This window comes from Aptenodytes patagonicus, chromosome 3 (assembly GCF_965638725.1).
Source record: "Aptenodytes patagonicus chromosome 3, bAptPat1.pri.cur, whole genome shotgun sequence".
Lineage (NCBI taxonomy): Eukaryota > Metazoa > Chordata > Aves > Sphenisciformes > Spheniscidae > Aptenodytes > Aptenodytes patagonicus.
The window spans coordinates 101,877,578-101,895,141 of NC_134951.1; the positions used below are offsets into that span (position 1 = coordinate 101,877,578).

Sequence of the window (17,564 nt, forward strand, 5' to 3'; positions counted from 1 at the left end):
AAGAAATTCAAAGTTGGGGGTGGCATTGGCTTATAAACATACAAAGCAAGAGCTGAATTTCTCCCCTGCCAGATAGTACAGAAGTAGCCACCTGCATTAATCCATTTGTTCAGTACAGTTCTGTTCACATAAGCAAGCGGTGCAGCACTATACAAGTGGAGCTGAAGCGCAACGGTTGGTGCTTAAAGCCTGACATGTGAAGACATGTACTTTCCGGTCTAGGACCTCCCTTCCGAGACCACGCTTTACACAAGGCAGTAAAACTCCCAAGAAGTATTTGATGTAAAAGTCTCACTAGGGTCTTCTAAAACTAATTCACATACATAGGTGATGATGACTATTGCCCTTCCTAGCTACACAGCAGCAATACTGTACTGATCATATGGTGGGATCAAACAAACTGTAAAGAAAAAATGGACTCTCAAGAACAGGAATTTTAGCAGAACTCTCATCTGAGTAGATCCAAAATCTTGTAGTTAACCTTAACTAGCATGGTAATCTTAAAAAGGAGGTGCCGGAGTCCCTCCGGAAGACAAGACAAATGCCCCAGAAGGAGATGCCAGAGTCCCTCCAGAGGATAAAACAAAAAGAATGCCCCCACTAAAGCAGCCTGATCCATAGCTGACCTCTGAGCAAGGCACAAAACTGCTGCACGTCGCTTGTTATGATAGATGCATGGCGCACACCTAGGAACAGCAACTGGTACAAGCAGTTGGTGGAAAATACACTATGTGGCCATAAGGTCCTCAAACCGAAACCAAGTTCCCCAGATCACCCCCGTGTCCAGAACAGACTGCACTGAGTCAAATGCGTCTCCTTCCTTTGTACCACATAAGCCACTGTAGGTGCACCAAATGCAAATCAAAGCACGTGAACAAGCGTGACGTTCAGTCGAGTTGTTTCAGTTGCTCACTCTGAGCTAATGTATGCACACCTCACCTCAGCCTTAGGGTAGAAAAAGAAATAAGAGAATGCAAATGTATTCTAACTCAGCAGGGGGGAGGCAGAATCAGTTGGAAATACAGTCCTGAGCGTAGGATTATTAGCTATATTTTGTAACTTTGAGGATAATCAGAGCTGTTGGAGTTGAGAGAAGAGCTAAGCCATCACAGCTTTATATATCAGTCTTGCTTGCTTTTACCTGTCTTAACAAACATAGGGCCACCCCTTTAGAACAAGTTTTACAAATCTACAGACTTTCTAAAAGTTACTATGAACTGCCGCAGGCTTTGGATTCCTCAGGAGCTCTTAATGACTAGCAACTGTAAGGGGCAGCACCCAGAAAGCAACTGTTCTCCTTCCTCACAAAAATGCACACATTTAAACAGGACAGCTTTTTAGGACAGGTTTACTTTTCTTCTCCACAGACCCTAGGGGAGATTTTATACCACACTTTTTCCTATTCATCACCAACACAGATGCAAGACAATTAGGTATCCGTTTTATTTTTCAGGACGTTTATTTTGTACACGAAGTTTTAAAAGCCAAAGAAAACTGAAATTTTTTAGCATTTCCCTGAAACAAACATTTCCTAAAGTAACATGAAAGCTTGGTTATTCTACTGCACTTAACAGTTCACATAGAGTAAATTGAAGGCACTGGAATAACAAGCTTTTTCTGCCACAAAACAATTTCCTTGAAAAGCTTCCATAGTATGAACAGGCTTTGCTGTTTTATATTCGAGGACGAGGCCTTCTCCCATTTCAGTTTTAATTAGTTTGGTATTGACGGCTTTACCAGCATTGCTAAAATTAGTACTTAGTCTTATAATAGCTTCAGATGGAAGGCTAGGAACTATAGCTTTCAGGTCTATTGTCGATTCCTGCCCAAAATTGAGAACCATCATAAAGACTCTGTCTAACCCATCCAATTCCCTCACATACACAAAAACATTACTGTCATTCCAGACGTAGCACATCCACCCCCGATGAATGGGTAGCTCGCTGTTGCGAAGTAAAGTTAGCTCTCTGTACAAATTCAGGGTCGAGTTGGACCAGGTCATCTGGATCTGCAACAGTCAGCGTTAACAGGGTCATTTCTTTGCACTGAACGTAGGAAATGTGACTTGCCTCCCGCACCCACGCAGTCTGCTGAGAACACACCTATTAGAATTCCGTTTTGACAAGTAGCTCTCTTCAAATTTGTCTGCAAATTGCACTGAAAAACTGCTTTTTCTCATGCACTTCCTTGGCACTTGCGGAGTGGCAGAGACAGAGATTATTAGGCAGGACAGAATTTCCCCAGCACTAACCCTATTTCTTCCTCCCACAGTGTCCTTTTAGTACCGTTTATTCAGGAGAAAGCCACAGCCATTCAAAGCTCGATACTGAACTTTTTTCATTGAGTCTAAGCAACTGAATTCACAGGGTTTGTTCTGTGTTTTATTTTTCCTGTCTTCGATTTATTCTTTTGCCTTCAATTCTGGTCAGCACTGTAGATCAGCCAGATCTGTTTGATTCACTGCTCAACTGCCTTGAAAAAAATTTTTATTTACTTACATTAGAGATGGTCTATGTTAAGTTCTTGTTACAAGGCCAGTGCTTTCTATAGCAACAGAAGTGAAAAAAAGACCAGATTTCAATTTGATATTAACATCCTTTTAGTAATTTTTAAGAGCCGAGTTGCCACATCTCCGTTACAATTGCAGTTGCCCTGCTTAAGTGAATATAGACAAAGTAGACTCCTTGCTCGTGCAAGGATTTCCTCTTCTAATAAAATCTGTTCGGATTCAGTGCCTGTTTATTTTCCTCCCTTGAGTTTGTTCTTACTAGCTACACTACCAATTCCCACTAAGTAAAAGAAGTCAGAGCAAAACAGATACAGTAAGATATTTTTAAACCATTAGAGTTAGTCACACATACAGATACCTACTTCGACATTGACACTTCGGTAGTCGGAGTTAACAGGTAACCAGCTACTGTTGCCTTCAGTAAAACCAGCATTAACTTCGCCATCCCACTGCATGGGGGATTTCTCTGGAGAGGTCACCTAGAAAATAAAGCGGTGTCAGAGCATTACCAAGAAGTTACTTGTTTTGATTAGTATATTAAAAAGTTATGCCTTGAATAGCATGTTCTCACATCTTCCAAACGATCACCGTTGCAGCATTGCTTTCTTTGGTTTAAGTTTAAATTTAATGAGGAGGATGTAATCCTGCTCCAAATCTAAAGGGAAAATAAGAATCCAAACAGTTCCTGAAATGGAGGAGAACGGATGGTCTCATGGGTACGGCATCACTGGGTAAAATGTGGAATTCCCAAGTGACTCGACTAGAGTTGTCTCCCCTTGCAACAGACGGTTGGATAAAAGTTTACTAAAGACAGCTAGGATATTCTGATAGTGAGTGAATATAGGAGGTAATGAGATGCTGTGAAAATAACAGTAAACAACTAGTAAATGCTATTCACTGTCTGTTCTTTTGTAACCATCGCACTTTTCACCTGAACTCTTCAAGCTTACATTTGCAAGGGGTACAATTTGGACAGGATTGTTTGTGTTAGAAAGATAAAATTATTTCCAAGTGCAAAAACTTTACTGAAAACCAGCTTTTAGCTGATTAAAAAGTGTCGATGTAGAAAGTCTGAAATTCTTATTTTGAAGAATTCAGAAAAATTCTGAAAAAGCTTCCTCATTGTTACTGAAGAGCTTGCCAAAAGATCTGACACTTAAATTTAATGATATAAGAGGGCATAAAATATTTTGCACGTACTTTGTTTGTTTTCCATGAAAACTGTTTTTCATATAAAGGGCACTTTTCAATACAATCTGTCAGAACAGCAGCTCAACAAAAGAAACTGTCACTTTGCTTTGTGACATTATAAATAACAGGTTTCTCCTTTTAGCATGTTCTGAAAACAGGGGGGGAAAAATCCCAAGTTTTCAACACTGGTAACACTCCCTTTCATCTTTTCCAGCTTCTCCTGAAGCATTTTAAATGCTGGGGCTAAAAAACTATACCCTGAGCAAATACTCTCCAGCTTTCTAAGACACCCATTAATCAGGGATTCCTCCTCTCCAGACTGAAGAGTGGGTTTGTGTTGTTACAAAGCCGTGAGCCACAGGGCAGCCACTAAAAGAGTAAAGCCTGAGGAGCCAAGGGCAAGCCACTTTTCTGAAGAGCATCATTCTGTCAGCAGTAAGCAGCAGCAGGAAGAAAACGCAGGAGATCTTTTGACCTCAGTGTTTCTCAGAGGAAAGGAGATTTCCTTTTAAATCAGAGAATCATTTCCTCACATCTCAATCAGACAAACCTGGAGATGATCCCGTGCTTCTTCAAGTACCTCTTTCCATTTGGTACAAAACTAGCCAACACCGTTGGTAACATCATCAGAGGCTGTCTCATTCCCTAACAGAGGCTTTTCACAGTGAAACCAGCATCTGCCATAGGACCGTGTTCTCACGGTGCTCAAATATGGTCACGAGAGGCAGAGCTGAGCTGTTCCCTTTTGGGCATGACCTTTTCCAGTCACGCCCATACATCTTGGACAACAGACGCAACAGAAGTCAGGTATGATCACGGAAGAGACAAGAAATGAAATTACAGGGGCTGAACATGAAAGCTTTTGAGTTATGCAGGTCAGCACAGTGTGAAGGGCACAGACACTTTGTTTTAATGCCTTGACCTTGAATAAACTTACTTCTGAAAATTTCTGTAATCTAACAAACATCCTGTCATGTGTTACTTGTAGTTGTGACCAAGTGAGGTTCCCAGGCTCAGGTGCCTAAATCCTTTATAGAAAAATATCTAAAAGACAAATCAAAAAACCCTGTGTGACAAGCAAACGCCACTTCTGCTTGCCACCAGGGCAATGCTAAGCAGGGGCTGGTCTGTACACCCACCCCTTTCTGGAGATCCCTTCTTCAGGGATTGGGCACGTTGTAGAGGGCTGTGGCTCAGCCAGGTGCCTTTGCATAGTCAGAGCAAAGCAGCCTGCAGGAGATGGTGACTGTAGCTACGGTCTCTCATGAACTCTGATTTCCTTTAAAGAGCAGCCGGGAAACAATGGACTTTGACATAGCGATTAGGGTACTTCTGTGGGAGGACGGAGATAGCGACTTGGTTCCTCTTGCCTCGGATGGCTGCAACACCCCTCTCCTAACCACCAGCCCAGGCCCGGTGTTGGCACTTGCTGCCCTTTCTGCTGAAGCGAAGCAAAGCAACACCGCTGCAAACCATGCAAGACTAATCTGGCAGAGGACAGAAATCAGGGACCATGATTGCAGTCTTAGCTGTTCAGACACACGTCAAGGCTTTGGTTTCTGGTCTTTGGCCATTTCCACGTGCTGTCCAGTGATTTTGCCGTGGGGAACACAGAAAACCATCTAAACAGTAAGAAAGACTGGGTTTGGTTAACAAAAGGAAGTTCTTGTATTTTTGAAAGTTCTCTTACTCGGAATTAAACAACAGGATTAGAGTTTATATGCTCTTCACTTACATTTTCTGATACGGTGTTCTCCATACCTATTTCTTCACCATAGTAAGTTACAGGAGTACCAGGGAGGGTTAAAAGCAGCATGTTCATAACATTGACGTACTCCTTCCCAATCCGAGATGAAATCCGAGCAGCGTTGGGGCTTCCAACCTGGAGAAAACATCGTTCTGTTAAACGCACATTATAAAATTCCATGCATATGTGAAATTGGTTAACTAATTTAACAAGGTAGTAAGTTTTTTTTTCTTTTTTTTCTTTCCCCTCCAGGCCTGCGAGGGCAATTATCTTTTTTATCTTGGTGCCAGTACAAACTTCTGCCCCAAATAATTTAGCACACAGGAGCCCTGCCAGCAGCACATGGGTCAGAGGTGAGAAGAGATGACGAGTAACAATTCTTCACGATTACAGTTCCCTCAGATTTCTGCCATTTTCTCTGCTGTGTGAAGGTGGTCCTTGTTTTGAAAAGATCTCTTGCACTTCCCAAACGTGCTTCCTAGCAAAGACCAGCAAGGTTTTGAGTTAACTGTCCTCAGCTGCCTGCTCTGTTCTTCCCCGCCTTGGGAGGTTTTCAGAATCCTTTGGCCATAAACTGACTCAATGCAAAGACAATTGTACCAATCCCATCCTCACTGGTGGTTTAAGCCAATGCCCCATACTACATTGGAGACACCGAGGGAGAGGCACGATCATAAATTCCCTTCTGTCACCCTTGCACGGGGCATGTAACTGTTACCGAAGGGCAGGACAGCCAGCCAGCTGGCCAACGCCAACGGCTGCAACTACAGCAGCTGAGAGTTTCACATGGATACCTACTATAGCTCAGCCATGGGCTCAGGCTGCTGCTGATCCCACTGAAATCAGTGTGTATGTGTGGGGGAGGTTTCTATCACCGTAAGAGGAACTATCACCTATAGGTTTCTATCACCTATAGAAACAAGCCCTTCCTATAAGAGTTGGTCTAGAACTCTTACCGCCCAGTTTGGCCATTTTCCTGCAGGCATGTTTTTCATCCACAAGTTGACAGCTTCAAAAATACTGTTGCCCGATAGATTTTTCATGTTAATTAGGTTGAAATTGAAGGGAAAATCTGCTTCTTGGATAAAAGTTGTTCCATAATACATCATTGTTGCTTCAATGTCTTCATAACCATCTGAACCCATAAACCTACAAAGAAGTACAAGTACCTTTTCTGGCTCATTCCTGGTTTGCACAGAGCGGAAGGAAGCTAGGAATGGTGTTGGCTAGGAATGGTGTTGGACATACTTAGAAAATAACACAGCATTAAGAATTATGCTCGCTTCCCTCCTCCCCATTAAAAAAGATTAATACAGAGAAACAGTATTTTGTAAAGCAGACAAGGAGAAATATTTCTTGGAAATTTCTGGAGAAAAGTCTACAAGAGTCAACAAAAGGCTGTAAGTATCTGACTGAAGTCTTACCTTTCTGAATCCACATCCACATAACTCCATTCCAGCAATTTCCATGCTTTCCTTTACAGAAAAGGACCTGGGGTCCCTCAAGGTGAACATGAGCCAGCGATGTGCCCTTGCAGCAAAAAAGGCTAACGGTATCCTGGGCTGCATTAGGAATGTTGTCAGCAGGACGAGGGAGGTGATCCTTCCCCTCTACTCAGCGCTGGTGAGGCCACACCTGGAGTACTGTGTCCAGTTCTGGGCTCCCCAGTACAAGAGAGACATGGGCATACTGGAGAGAGTCCAGCAAAAGGCCACTAAGACCATTAAGGGACTGGAGCATCTCTCCTGTGAGGAGAGGCTGAGAGGTGCGACTGGAGAAGAGAGGTCTCAGGGAGGGAATCTCATCACTGTATATAAATATCTGAAGGGACGGTGCAAAGACGACTGAGCCAGGTTCTTTTCAGTGGTGCCCAGTGCCAGGCCCAGAGGCAACAGGCACAAAAGGAGACACAGGAGGGTCCCTCTGAACATCAGGAAACACTTTTTACTGTGAGGGTGACTGGGCACTGGAACAGGTTGCCCAGGGAGGTTGTGGAGTCTCCATCCTTGGAGATGTCCAAAAGCCATCTGGACGCGGTCCTAAGCAACCAGCTCTAGGCGGCCCTGATGAGCAGGGGGGGTTGGACCAGATGACCTCCAGAGGTCCTTTCCAAACTCAACCATTCTGTGATTTTAACAATCTCTGACTATGTGTCTGATATGAACAGTACTATTCATACTATACAATAAATCAGCCACGGGGCTGATTAATTACAGTGTCTCTGCGGTCCGAATGGTCGCCCCTTCTGCTTACTTTTGTACAGTCCATAGACACAGCAGAACTACCAGGGCCAATTTGTTTCCTTTCCCTCACACACTGGGGAAGAGGTAATATAGCCTATGCACCACTATTTGCATTTGAGGAAGAAAACTTTTTATGGCATATTATGTTATTAAGAAAAACAGTTTAGTGCTAGCAAGAGGGTGACAAATATTAGAGAAAAATTCACCAGCTGTAATAATGATTACCTGTATCGGCCAGGCTCACTGCTGAACTGATTCATGGTTTGACGGAAGCTACGGATGATATCATGCATACCAACTTGCGTGGTCGTGTAGTCATGGTAGAGCTGGGAATAGGCTGCGATACTCTCCTTAAAGAAGAATGCAATATTTCCCACTAGTTCACCAGTATTTTAGATTTCAGAACTCTCCAAATTCTTCCCATCCTTTCCCGAGACAATGCACCAGTCCAGATAAATTTTAACTGAAATGCGTTTAGCAAGCTAACACTAACAGCGCAGAGCTGAACTGCACTTGGGGAACTCTAAAGATAGGAGAGCAGAGGGCTGATTATTTTGGATCCCGTCCTTCAAGAGGGAGAGTCCACCCACAGCGCTAACCAAGCGGGCCCATCTGCAGCAGCAAGCACAGCAGGTGCTGTGGCCACACACCAGGCTGGAAAGATGGACAACATTGTTGTCGTAACTTATAAAGGCAAAGATACTTGTGGAGCTGACCAGTTTTATGTGATCCCCAGCTCCGCAGGGGAACGGTCTTAGTGCTGGCACTATCTGGGAAGGTCACCAAGTTCACTACCTCAGCACAAGCAAATAGCGTTAGCAACAGGGTGCATGCTCCTGAATGTGTCTGGCCACCTCTCACTGTGACATATTGCCAATACGAGGTTTTTTGTTTTACTCTGATTCCTACCAGCAATGTAGAAGAAATACGTGCTAGTGACTGCTACAGGATGCCAAGCGGGCAAGAGCTCTGAGCTTACCTCCTGTAGTGGGCTCCCCAAAGACAAGCAATCAACTATTAAAATCACGAGACTGGTCTTTTTAGGATATAAATTGAAAAGCAAATTATTTTAAACGGAAAATTCAAAGCAATGGTGTCAGAACAGAACTATGAAGTGTATACGGACAACTCTCTTCCCACCCACTGCGCTCCTGCTTGCGGGCATCTCGCTGACCTACACCCTCAGCCCAGGGGCTTCTTTCTTGTATGTGCTCCTTCTGCAGAGCACCCAGGAGCCACCTGCCTTCCAAGGGACACAACTGACCCGCTCTTCCTAAAGCCGTAATTAAGACCCAAAAGAGTAAAAACATACCCTCTCTTGCCCCAGTGGGAAATACAGGGGAAAAAGCAAAGACAGAACATATACGTTACTGGATTCTGGGACTTGTTCACTTGAGGCTCATCTCGGAGATGCGTTGCTTCTAAAAGAAATTTAAGAGCGCTGAAACTAAACCCATCGATTCCTTTGCCGAGCCAAAATTTGATAATATCCTAGACAAAGGTAAAAGTTGAGAATTCCAAGTGAGCCCATCCTGTTCAAATGAGTACATACTTAAAAAGAAAACTAAACCTGTTAGTAGGTATTAATATGTAACAATTTATTTTTTAATTTGTATTTCAAATTTTACTAGAAGTTAAAGGGAATCCTGTCGATATAAGGTCAAACTCAGATCTAAATAGAGCATGTCTTATTATTTCATCCAGTATAGAAAAGAAAAAGACTGGTCTTTTTACTTCTCCCGTAATTCAGGAGACCGAAGCCAGGGCACGCCTCACTGAAAGTTTCTAATCTCATCCATCACAACAATTGGGCTCGTGCTAAGCGCTGTTGTTGGTGAACACCCATCATGGCTGCACACAATTAGAACACATTGATTCAAATATGCAAGAATATGTTGTTCCGCACAGACCTTGCACCACCAATTTTCTTTTTATACAACAGAGCTCTTAAAACATTTGTCCTATTTTATTTGAATGATGTGATTTTTTTTTATTTTCTTTTCAGGCTTATTTGTTGATTTGGCAGGACCGTGAAAAATTATTTTCCAAGTTAACTGCTATCGATTTATAATTTCACTATCAAATTCAGATATCTAGTGATATCTGTGACTATCAAATAGTCACTATTAGTAAAATTATATCCTACTTCAGTAGCTATTATATTACTACAGTTTTAATTGCTCTAGTTTTAACAAACAGCTCTAAAGTTCAGTCCTTCTTGAGTGTTTTCTGCGAATGTTCTGTTAGACCAGATGCTTTTCTTCATCTGAGGACAAAAACTTTTTTTTTTTTAAATACAGCTATTGAATTACCTTTTTTTGAATGTATGAAGTACTCTTGCCTGAATAGGCTGGAGTAGAACTAGTCCACACTCAAGCCTTACAGATTTTTTTTGTTTGGCAAATAAAGACTCCACCTCACCAAGTTGTACTTTCTCGTAGAGCCATTCTGAAAGCAGCAGCTCTCGATACGGTGTCTGTCCAATATTGACTCCACCAGAAATTACTTTGTGTTTATGCACGTACTCATGACAAAAGCAACACCAGGTATCAGCAGTGCAAATACCAAGGACTGACGTGGTACTTGCCGAGACCGATCTACTTCTACTTATGCAAGAAAGCTACAGCACAGTGGCTGCTAAGCTTCATTGCTCCCACATACCCTTTGGCTAAACCAAAGGCTTGGGAGCTTCTTCGGTAGAGTAAGTTTGCTTTCTGCGCAGTCCCACAGCCCTAACCTTCTGAAACAGGATTTTGAATTAAAATAGTAGACAAAGATTATTCTTGAACATGCTGGAGCAATTAATGATGTTCATAAGCATTTACCAAAGGTTGGTGTTATCAGGCCAAACTTAGTATTTTCATTTCATTTCTTTGCATAGGAAACGCAGCATCTATTTGCTACCGGAGCTTCAGTAATGTATCAGGTATCATTAAAAAAACATCAGCCAGGACCATTGAAAAGTATGTGTGATGCTAGGAAAAAAGTGAGAGTGGAAAGACGTGGTGTTAAGGGAAGTACCAAGATGTAGAGAGGTTACTAGTGGAGTTCTTCAAGGATCAGCCTCGAGAGCATCTCATTTCATGCTTTACTTAACAAGTATGACCAAAAGTGTTTTGTTTCTTCATGCATACGCAGTACCCGCGGTGAGGGGAGAGGCCCCAGGCAGTGAGACGATCACAGTAGAACTGGGCAGCTGTGAAGACTACCATCAAAGAAATACACTAAAATTCAACAGTACAAAGTAACGAACACTTAAGGACTAAATCGAAACACTTGAGGTAGCTCTACTACCTGATGGGGTATAACTTAAAGAAAAAAAAAAGAAAGAAGCAGCAATTGTCAGACTCCCCGTGTTCAGGCCCACTTCCCCATATTTTAATGAATTCTACATTGTCTGCTGGGAGACACGATGCAGACAGGCACGAGGTTTCATCAGAGCACCGCCTTGCCTGGGTGAAGCGCTCTCGCTGTGAGGGCTGTCCATCTCTCTCCCCAGTGAAGTCACCAGAGATGTAGACAGATCGAAACTCACCATCTCCCCCTTATCCACAAGCCCAGGCATTCCTTGTAATTCAAATCAGCATTGCCTCACTTCCTTGAAAATGCAAACATCTCTTTGCTAAAACAAGGTGCCATCCCCACATTTGACTGGCTAATTAACAGCTCCTTGTAACAACAGAGAGAAAAACTTCTCTCCACTTGAGTGATTCAGCTCTGTTTCAGCACAAGCTTCAGTGCAAGAGCCACTTTACCTTCCAGTCAATCCTTCCATTAATTGTCGTCCTTGATATAACATCCAAAGGCACTAAGTGCCTTCATCCTTGGCTCCTGACGGAGACTACAGCTGATAGCAGTTAACTGCTTCCAGACAGCAGTCATGCTGGATTATTTGACTACTAGCACCAACTTCAAAGCAAGTAACAGCAATCTTAGGACACAGAGAGAGAATTACCTATGCCACTGTACAAGATTCTGCCTAGACGTCTCTTCTGTTAAATTTGTTTAATTCTGGCCATCTGCATTTGAGAAAATCCCTCAGGCTGGAAGTGCTGCGAGGAATAAGCAGCAGCTAAGCAAAGGGATGGAGAGTCTCTCACCTCAGGGAAGACTGGAAAAGCCCGCCCCATTTAATCTAGCTTAACAAAAGCTGAAGGGGGATGTTATCAGAGCTGAAAAACAAATAAGCATAAACAAGGGTGGGAAGAGTTACTTCAGCTGAAGGACAGGTTTGGTTCATAGAGAGCTAAGCGTGAACAGCTTGCGAATAAGGTTAGGCTGAAAAGTAGAGAGCTCCTGAAGCATCAAAGCAATTTTAAGATAGCCTTTAGTGGGAAGAGAAAGGGAAAGGGAGCTCCTTGTAAAGTGCTATAGCCTGTTCCAAAAACCCATCAAGATCTTGCAAGGCAAGATCTTGTGAGAGCAGGGGACTTAAGCCAGCAAAAGAAATCAATAGTCATACCTTCTTAAAATCCAGAGGACTGCAACACCACCCACAGCCAGTAATTCCACTCAAGGAGAATTTTATTTGGGGTTTTTTTTTTTTGGTTGCTTGTTTGCTTTTAAATTAAAAAGACTTGAAGCAAAGTAGCTCCAATACTGGACGCATTACAGCATAAAGCTTGAATTTTGCTTATAAACTTAATGTTTGTCTAGACACCTTTTTGTTTCAATTGTTTACATATGCTGCAATCCTTGAATTACTTCCAACTAGCCTGTAAATTGTGTAGCACAAATAATCAGAGAAATTAAGTGTAGAAACAGCTGCTTTGCTGTTGGCGCAGCAGCAGCAGGTTACATACTTACATGGATTTCTTGTTGGACAGCAAGGTTGCGAAAATTTAAGTCTGGCTGGTCTTTCCCAAACTGATGAAAATAACACTGCTTTCTCACATCATCAAACTGCCAGCTGGAATTCCCAAAGACACTCACCTGCTCATATACAGGAGGGGGGAAATAATCAGAACTCTTAATTTAACAAACATTTACTCCTATGCATACTTTAAGATGTGGTGCATTACAAGCATATAATAAAGCACAAAATGCCTAACCAACAGACTAAATTCTGAGTAATTTTGGTACTTATATTTTACATTTCCTTCTGCTAGTTGCTCTCCCTTTAGTCATGCTTTGCCACATGTATTTCTTGTTCAATGTTCTGTTTCATTCTTTTTTTGTTTTGTTTTTTTTTTTTAAGTAGACTTTCACTGGGAATTATTCAGAATAGAGGGGAAAACATGGGTGGGAACATTTCTTTTGGAATTGTTTTTCCTAAAACTTATTAAAAATAGCTTTAGTTAACTTAGAGCTTTCTGCAATCTGGTATTATCCCTTTGAAGCGCCAACAACAGTCAGCATGTTAAAATGTTAACTTTATCATCTCTGTAATAAAAAGTCCCAAAAGCTAAGATAGCTCTTCAGACTCTAAGTTTAAACAGAAATGACACTAGCCAGTACAAAAGATGAATTCCGCCTTGAGTTTTTAGAATATACATGTTCCTAATCACACACCCATCAAGTTCAAATTTCAAATAAATATATTTGAAATAGGTGACCCACTTTCTGGCCTGATCACCTTCCAGAAAAAGGAAAAAACCCAGGAACACACTGTTTTGTTTCCCTCCCCACCAACTATGATTTCAGAGGAGCCAAGATGAAGTTTCTAGAGCAGAGTCGCCCCCTTTGGTGTCTGGGGAGCGAGAACAACTTGTGAACAACTTGTGCACAACTATCCCTTTTTTTGTTTGTTTAATGACTGAAGGTTTAACACTGAGGGAAAGAAACAAAAGTCACTTTTAAAATTCTATCTGAAGTAGGAACCCCTCCACCCTGAGCTGGTTTAAATCTTGATCTGCACTAGCTCGTTTAGTAACACCAGTTTGTACCTCTGAACAGGCATTTATAACCCAGTGTACATTGGGACAATTATGTTACGGCTGCTTTTGCTATGTGGCAACGTGCATCCAGCTTGGGATTTGCACGTGTCCCTTCCCGTGTTTACCCAGTTATTTGGAGGAGTGACCAAACCAGCAGCCTGCGTGCAGTCCTGCCAGATGTAGTAGTCTGTGTACTTCCCGGTCCGATTGCGACTCAACTGAAACCATCGGTGTTTGTCACTTGTGTGGTTTGGTATTAAATCCATTATCACCTTTAACCCTTACAAAAAAAATCAAACCATAAAAAAAAAATATTAAATTCAACCTTTTAAGACAAAGCTCACATTTTTTCTTAATGCAGTATTGGAATTGTTTGGGCTTCTTCCTTCCCAGAGGCCTGGCAAAAGAGAAAGGCTCCTGCTGGAAGGGTTTAGGCTCGAGGGACTGGTGAGCGCATTACATTTTGAGCCGGCACAGCCCCGTTGGCTGCTGAGACGGGAATGCACAAGCACAAACAAAAAGCCCCAGACTACTGATGCAGTTAGTCTAATGAGAGTCTGCAAGTAGCTGCTACACATCTTGCTGGTGCTGTTCCCCCCTGCCCATTGCTGGGGAGGGAAAGGAGGGGGAAGAAAAATCAGAACCGATTTCTGCTGTTATGAACCACTTCCACTGACTTCAACATCTGCCTCCCACCTCCCAGGTGGGAAAGCCACTTCACCAGTCTAGCATCAGCGAACACACATTCTTCCTCACCCTTCTTAAAGGCTAGACAGTTTTTGAAATCCCAAATGTTTTTGGGACTGGCAAATCATTTTCCATTCAGCCCAACAGCCGTAAGGGGAAACACCTGAGCAAACATTTGGTCTAAGGAATAAATGCACCAACCGAGGATGCAATCGTAGGAAGGAAGCGTATGTTCCCTCCCAACCCCGTACTTGTTTTCCTGCTTTCTCCAGAAAGCAGGAAAACAATCATAAAATTCAAAGTCAGAAGCAACTGCATCTCAGCCTTGATCCCGTTGGACTACTGATGCCCACACCCATGTGCACCAGGGAGCACGGACAGTATGTCAGCCCTACCACCCACAAACACCCTTGGAAGGGACCATGCCTTGCAGAGGATGTACCGCAGCCTGACGCTGCTGTTGTAACTCCCCTCGCCTTCGGTCCTGCTCCCAGCACCAGCCCAGCGCCCAAGGGCAGGAAATGGCCATCGCAGAGCTTGCGTTGCTGCGGAGCTAACGCGTACCCTTCGCTGGCACCTCCATCTGCTTCTGCTCAACGCCACCATGGGGGAATTGCCAGATGCACAAATTGAAATCTCAGATCATAACCTAGCACTACAAGGTACACCTGTATAATACGAATGAACGTCTTTTTAGTAGAGTTATTTTGCTCCGAGTTTTTGCAGCTTACCTCTATCATGTATGGCCGCAAGCAGATTATCAAAGTCGCTCATTGATCCAAACATGGGATCAATATCATAGAAGTCTTCAGCTCCATATCCAAGGTCTTTTAAGGGTGACTTATAGAAAGAGGTGATCCAGATGGTTCTTATATTCAAATACGTGATATGGTCCAGTTTTTCTTGGATACCTGTTTAAAAGAAAAGGGTGTCATCTGTTTAGAAAAGACAAAATATTTCTGTTGAAGTATGTTTGCCGTGGGCTCTCAAAGGTGGTACACAGGTCCCCGGGGTACATAACCATCCTCTGTTTCCACTGATCTCAGGCAGCAGGGCAATCTTGGTGTTTCTTCAGGGATAGCATAAGATCGCAGAACAGAAGCCATTCAAAGCCACTTTTACAAGGAAGATAAAGCAGGAATTTAAAAAAAAAAATCAGACCAAAGCAAATTTCTACTCTGTATTATAAAAAGATTTACAATTTCATTTAATAAATTTAAGACTCACTTCTGAAAACAAACTCCTATATTTCTTAAAATGCTGCAACAGCATTGCTTTCCCATTTCAAGAAACATCAATTCATCTTCAGACCACGCAAAGGGAAGCACAATTTTGATGCAAAGATCCGAGGTTTTCCCTGCCATTAGGAAAAGTCTCTTATGGTTTTTTTTTCTGGTTGTTTTTTTTGTTTGTTTGTTTGTTTGAAGACCCCTTACTCCAGTCTCCCCTAGTTGTTTTGGTTTTGTTGTTTTGTTTTTTTTTTTAAACCCAAATCTCTTCTATCTTCCTGGCATGTTACTACTGGCATGCAACTATAGAAGCAGTTTCTTCTCTTCTCTTGCTGGTAGAGTATGTTATAGCTAGTGCTTCTTGTTTAGAAATTTATTGTCTGTTACGGTGTTGAGCCTTCCCCTTCTGAAACTTAGTCTCAGCTAAGCTACTGGTAAGTGGCTTCTTCTCAGCCACTCCTTCTCAATGCACTCCTGAGAGCTCAAAACCACCCAGACCATGAACAAGAAGTAACACATCTTTCTCTCCTCTTTCATAGTTTTATTTGTCTCACTTTTCCTTAAGGAACAGCAGCCAACCTAATATGACAAAGTGCTCAGCACCACCCGTCCTCCTGATTGACCTCAGTTTTGTGGAGATATTTTACTCTGATAGCAGCTGTGCTGCTGCTCACTCACTCCCAGCCCCACCTCTAAACATCTGTGCTAACTCCGGGCTTAGATTTAACAACTTGAGCAAGAAGCTCCTAGATCTATTAAAGACGACATGAATTGCCATTGATGGTTAGTCAGACAACTTTTATTCCTCTCTCCAGTAGGGTGGCTTTCTCTATCGGGAAATTTCTCTATCTATATTTTTTTTAAGTACATATACACATGTATATACACACTTATATACACACACCAACTACTTCTACACAGCTTTGCACATACCAAGAACGGAAATTCACCCACCTTTCAGATCCCCATTCCCATCCATGTTGCTGTCCTTGAAGGAACGAGGATAGATCTGATAAATAGGACTGGCCTGCCACCAATCGAGGCACCTTGGAGAGAGAGCAATAATCGCAATCGTAGCGCACACAAGGATGAGGGCAGCGGCGATTATGAGCCAGAAGAGAATCTCCCTGGTGACTCGGTACCGGGCTTGGCTGGAGAACTTCAGCAAGACTTCCTTTGGCATCCCTGCATAGGGCTTCAACACCAGCCCCTCCGTAGCCGCTGGGTCCACATCAACAATGCACGTTTTTGGCATTTCTTCTCGGCTACTGGTATTGGTCTCCTTGACATCAAAAGCCTCATTTTGAACAAATCCATTGTTCTCCACACCCCCCTTCTCACTCAGCTCCATAGGTAAGCTCTTAGCTTCCTCCTCCACCATTTTACTTCATGGGTCTTGTCCTGGAGACTTCGGCCACAGCAAGGAGGTGTGGAAGCAAGGAAGCCAACACACCTTTGTTCAGTGAAATGAGAAGCAGCGTAATCAGCATCTGGGTTTATAATCAATCCTGACCAACTGGTCAAAGTTCAAAAAGAGTCAAAAAGGGCAAAGTGCTCCTGCTCTTCAGCATAATAGGCATCTTCAGCAAGATAACAAAATGCTACAAGAAAACAGTTTTCCAGGGAGGCAAGCCTATCGCTCATATCAGCCGAGCAGAGTTACGTTTACTGTTGCTCTCCCCAGTACCTCAAACTTCTCTTCCTTTTGACAGCAGGGGAAAATTTGGGATTTTTACCAATAAAACATTTAGTAAATATGCAGCTTTCCAGACTGGTCATGGTCTCCCCTGGCTAAAGCAGTCTGAGCATTAATGAGTAATTTAAATATGGACAGCAAGAACGAGGAGTTGACAACTTCTGGCCCAAAAGCAACAATACAAACTAAGAAGAAAAGATACAAAGGCCAGTTGCGCTTCGTTTCTCACAGCTTAGAAAAACAACCCCCCCCAAACTAACCCAACCCAGCCCACCCACAACTCCTAAGCAGTAACCACGATAAGGCACATACCGATCCTGCGATTCACGGCATGTGACAAGTTGCTACACCCAGAGCTATCCCCAGGTCAGGTCAGGATAGCTCTG

The 17,564-nt window shown here is 42.8% G+C and overlaps 1 protein-coding gene across 1 annotated transcript; it reads right to left on the reverse strand.

The window, feature by feature from the left end:
• Positions 1–1,421: 1,421 nt before the first annotated feature.
• Positions 1,422–17,331, reverse strand: SLC3A1 (solute carrier family 3 member 1). The gene is made up of 10 exons (XM_076334435.1): positions 16,437–17,331; positions 14,985–15,164; positions 13,692–13,846; positions 12,497–12,622; positions 9,062–9,181; positions 7,916–8,040; positions 6,404–6,596; positions 5,436–5,582; positions 2,872–2,988; positions 1,422–2,008 (listed from the first exon to the last, which is right to left on the reverse strand). Exons 1-10 carry the CDS (start codon positions 16,861–16,863, stop codon positions 1,568–1,570), a joined length of 2,031 nt encoding a protein of 676 aa, XP_076190550.1. The 5' UTR covers positions 16,864–17,331; the 3' UTR covers positions 1,422–1,567.
• Positions 17,332–17,564: the final 233 nt, after the last annotated feature.